The 3296-nt window shown below is 62.2% G+C and overlaps 2 protein-coding genes; one reads left to right on the top strand and one right to left on the bottom strand.

Annotated features, from left to right (window-relative positions):
- Positions 1–607: 607 nt before the first annotated feature.
- On the bottom strand, positions 608–1194 carry CHC_T00004104001 (hypothetical protein). XM_005715343.1 is given in 2 exon segments: positions 608–978; positions 979–1194. The coding sequence occupies 1 exon segment, from the start codon at positions 1192–1194 to the stop codon at positions 979–981; it is 216 nt and encodes a 71-aa protein (XP_005715400.1). The 3' UTR covers positions 608–978.
- Positions 1195–1298: 104 nt separating this feature from the next.
- CHC_T00004103001 (hypothetical protein) lies at positions 1299–1835 on the top strand. The gene has a single exon (XM_005715342.1). It carries the CDS (start codon positions 1299–1301, stop codon positions 1833–1835), a length of 537 nt encoding a protein of 178 aa, XP_005715399.1.
- Positions 1836–3296: the final 1461 nt, after the last annotated feature.

Genomic DNA, 3296 nt, shown 5'->3' with positions numbered 1-3296 from the left:
CCTCCGCGCCCGAGGCGCCGCGCCGCCGCAGCCGCCCGCGCACCGTGCCCGCGTCCCCGTCGCCGCCGCCGCCGCAGCAGCAGTCGGACCGCCGCGCGCGCACCGTCGCGTTCGCAAGCCCGGACCCGGACCGCCCCAAGGGCCGCACCAGCAGCCCCGGCCTGGCTAATAGAGGTTACGCCTACTCGCCGCAGCGCGCGTCGTGGGCCGACCTTGCGCGCGAGCACAACTCGTTTGCCGGCCTCGGCTGGCGGAGAAGGCTCTTCGCTCCGGAGGGCAGCTCCGTCAGCTCCAGCGAGGACAGGGATAGGGAGGAGGACGGCGGCAGTGCCAGTGGCAGCCTTGGCAACTTGGCACGGAGGCACGTGAAGAGCACCCAGTACAGGTCGGGCTGACGCCGACTGGGCTGCACGCTTCGGCGCTCTTAGGGTGAAGGCAGCTTTTCGATTGCTCGGATGATGGCGTGGAGGGGAGGAAGGGAATGGGGGGGGGGGGGTGTTGCCAGGTTAGGCAAATTACGTCGTGCCGCTGTTTTGTGACTTGCGAGAGACTTACTTTGTAAACAAGCTCTAAACAAGAAGAAAAAAAAGGAAAAAAAGGAAAAAGTATCCAAAGTCACCCGTTAGTACATTTTATTGCACTGTCCACGATTTTCAACTGTTGACGCCCCATCTTTACCTACAAATTCCTTTCCTGTCACCTCAGACTTGATATGGTCACCATAGTGATCCTTACAAATAAACCGCTATCGGATGGGTACCTCTTGCAAAGTTACCACCGTCACCCCTTGTTCGCTGCAACTTTGCCGATTTCACCCGTCTGTTGCCACCAAATGCACCTGATCGCCCCCCTAAACGCAACATTATCTCAAAAAAAGGAAAAAAAGGAAAAAAAAAGGAAAAAAAGGAAAAAAAAAGGACGGCAAAGAGTCTCCGCCAGCGAAACATTGCCTGTAGTTGTTACAATAAAGCGCGCAACCTATATACAAATAGTCAACCTCAACACGCACACCCCCTTCTCGCCATCGTTATTGCTGCGCCCCGCCATCAAGCATGCGCCCTTGTCCCCAACCCGCGGCACCGCCATTCTGCGCGCCGTTACCGTCCACGCCGTTGGGCTGCTGCTGCTGCTGCTGCTGCGGCGGCGGCGGCGGCGCGTCTTCAAAGCCATCGTACGGGCGATCATAGTCGTCATTGTTCCCGACGAGCAGCTGCAGCACGCGGGGCGTCTTGAGCAGCGCCACGTGCGTCATGGCGGGGTAAACGTCGGCCATAAAGTAGTAGACGTGCCCTGCGAGGATGCCCAGCAAGTCCATCTCCGGGGACGAGCCGAGCACAAACGAGAAGAGCAGCAGCACCCACGGCAGGTACGGCGCGCGGAACGAGACGAGCCCCAGGAACGACACGATCTGGTGCGCGTTGCGCCGCCCCCACACGTACACCATCATGAAGGTCAGGCTCGGGCCGAGGAAGTTGACCGGCGTCAGCGGCGACACCACGACCAGCAGCCCCGCGCCGAACAGAAGCATGTACAGAAAGTCGGCCGTGCGCCCCCGGAACGAGTTGGTCTCTAGCATCTTGCAGTACCGGTACAGGAAGAACATGTGGAAGAGAAAGTCCAGGCTGAAGTCCCCGAAGAACAGAAACGTCGTCACCAGCCGCCACACGTGCCCCTTGCGCACGATCAGCAGCCAGTTGAGGTACAGCTTGAACGGCGTGATCAGCTCCAGCGCCACCGCGCCCGTTGTCAGCACCGACAGGCAGATGTATGACCGCGTCACCGGCGGCATCGACTTCCACCACTCCTCGACGAGAGACATGGCGGGCGGCTGGTGAAGGGGAGGGAGGGGGAGGGAGGGAGGGAGGGACGGGAGGGAGGGAGGGAGGGAGGGAGGGAGGGAGAGACGGATGTGAGGGGGAAGGACAGATCGCCAACGGGCGGGATGCGGGTGGCGCGAAAGGGAGGGAGGGGGGAGGTACGAGTTGGAGCGCAGGCGATTAAAAAAAGTTGATTGCCTATGATATGGCCATGGTCATTACAGCTTTACAGCCAGACTCCGATGTACTGTACTCAGTACTGTACTCAGTACAGTACACGAATTACAGTACACTGTACTGTAACCTCAACACTGTAATTCGTGGCCCATCCGAAGAAACAACGCCACACTCACAAGTTCTCACAAGTCAAGCCCTCATGTCTGGGCTTGCGCTTGTTGACAAGCTTGTTGACATCAACAAGCGCCATCGCCGCTCGAGCACACACCTCCCTCCCCACCCCCCACCCGCCTCCCGCGCCTCCCCCCCGCCGCCCCGCCGCGACCTCCCGGTCCCGGCGCGCCATGCTCACCGAGATCTGCCTCGTGCTGACGGCCGCGCTAACGCCGTACGTGCCGCCGTACTGGGACCTGCTGTGCCGCCACACGCGCGCCTACCCGATGTTCGTCGTCGGCTGCTTCGCGTCGCAGCTGGCGGGCTACTTCCTGGGCTGCGCCCCGTTCGTGCTGCTGGACGCCCTGCGCGCGCGCTCCACGCCGTTCCGCAAGATCCAGCCGGGCAAGTACGCCCCGCGCCGCGCCGTCTTCGCCGCGGCCGCGGCCATGCTGCGCTCGTTCGCCACCGTCGTGCTCCCGCTGCTCGCGGCCGGCGGCCTCTTCATCGAGCGCGTCGGCATCTCGCGCGACGCCCCGTTCCCCTCGCCGCGCGTCGTCCTGCTGCAGGTCGCCTACTTCTTCCTCGTCGAGGACTTTCTCAACTACTGGGTCCACCGCGCCCTGCACCTGCCGTGGCTGTACACGCGCGTGCACAGCGTGCACCACGAGTACGACGCACCGTTCGCCGTCGTCGCCGCGTACGCGCACCCGGTGGAGGTCGTGCTGCAGGCCCTCCCGACGTTTGCCGGCCCGCTCATGCTCGGCCCGCACCTGTACACGCTGTGCGTGTGGCAGCTGTTCCGCAACTGGGAGGCCATCGATATCCACTCCGGATACGACCACGCCTGGGGGCTCGCCAGCGTCCTCCCGTGGTACGCCGGCCCTGAGCACCATGACTTTCACCACTTCCTGCACTCGGGCAACTTTGCGAGCGTCTTCACGTGGTGCGACTGGGCCTACGGCACCGATTTGGCGTACGAGAGTTTCCGCCGGAAGGGCAGCGCCGTCAAGCCAAAGCTCACGTGAGCACCCGTCCGGGTCGCCTTTGTATATTTCCAACTGTGTAGAGTAGAGTAGCAGTTTGTAGTCAGGTACGGTACACGAGTGCACGAAGAAGGCGTGTGCATCTGATTTTGAAGCGCCAGTC

Source organism: Chondrus crispus, genomic scaffold, assembly GCF_000350225.1.
Source record: "Chondrus crispus Stackhouse genomic scaffold, scaffold_212, whole genome shotgun sequence".
Taxonomy (NCBI): Eukaryota; Rhodophyta; class Florideophyceae; order Gigartinales; family Gigartinaceae; genus Chondrus; species Chondrus crispus.
Note: the sequence above shows the minus strand (reverse complement) of the source record. Positions and strands in the feature narration are given on the sequence as shown.

Bases quoted from the DNA above. Each gene is read 5' to 3' on its own strand.
- CHC_T00004104001 (XM_005715343.1), bottom strand. From the start codon at position 1,194: ATGACGACTATGATCGCCCGTACGATGGCTTTGAAGACGCGCCGCCGC.
- CHC_T00004103001 (XM_005715342.1), top strand. From the start codon at position 1,299: ATGCCCAGCAAGTCCATCTCCGGGGACGAGCCGAGCACAAACGAGAAG.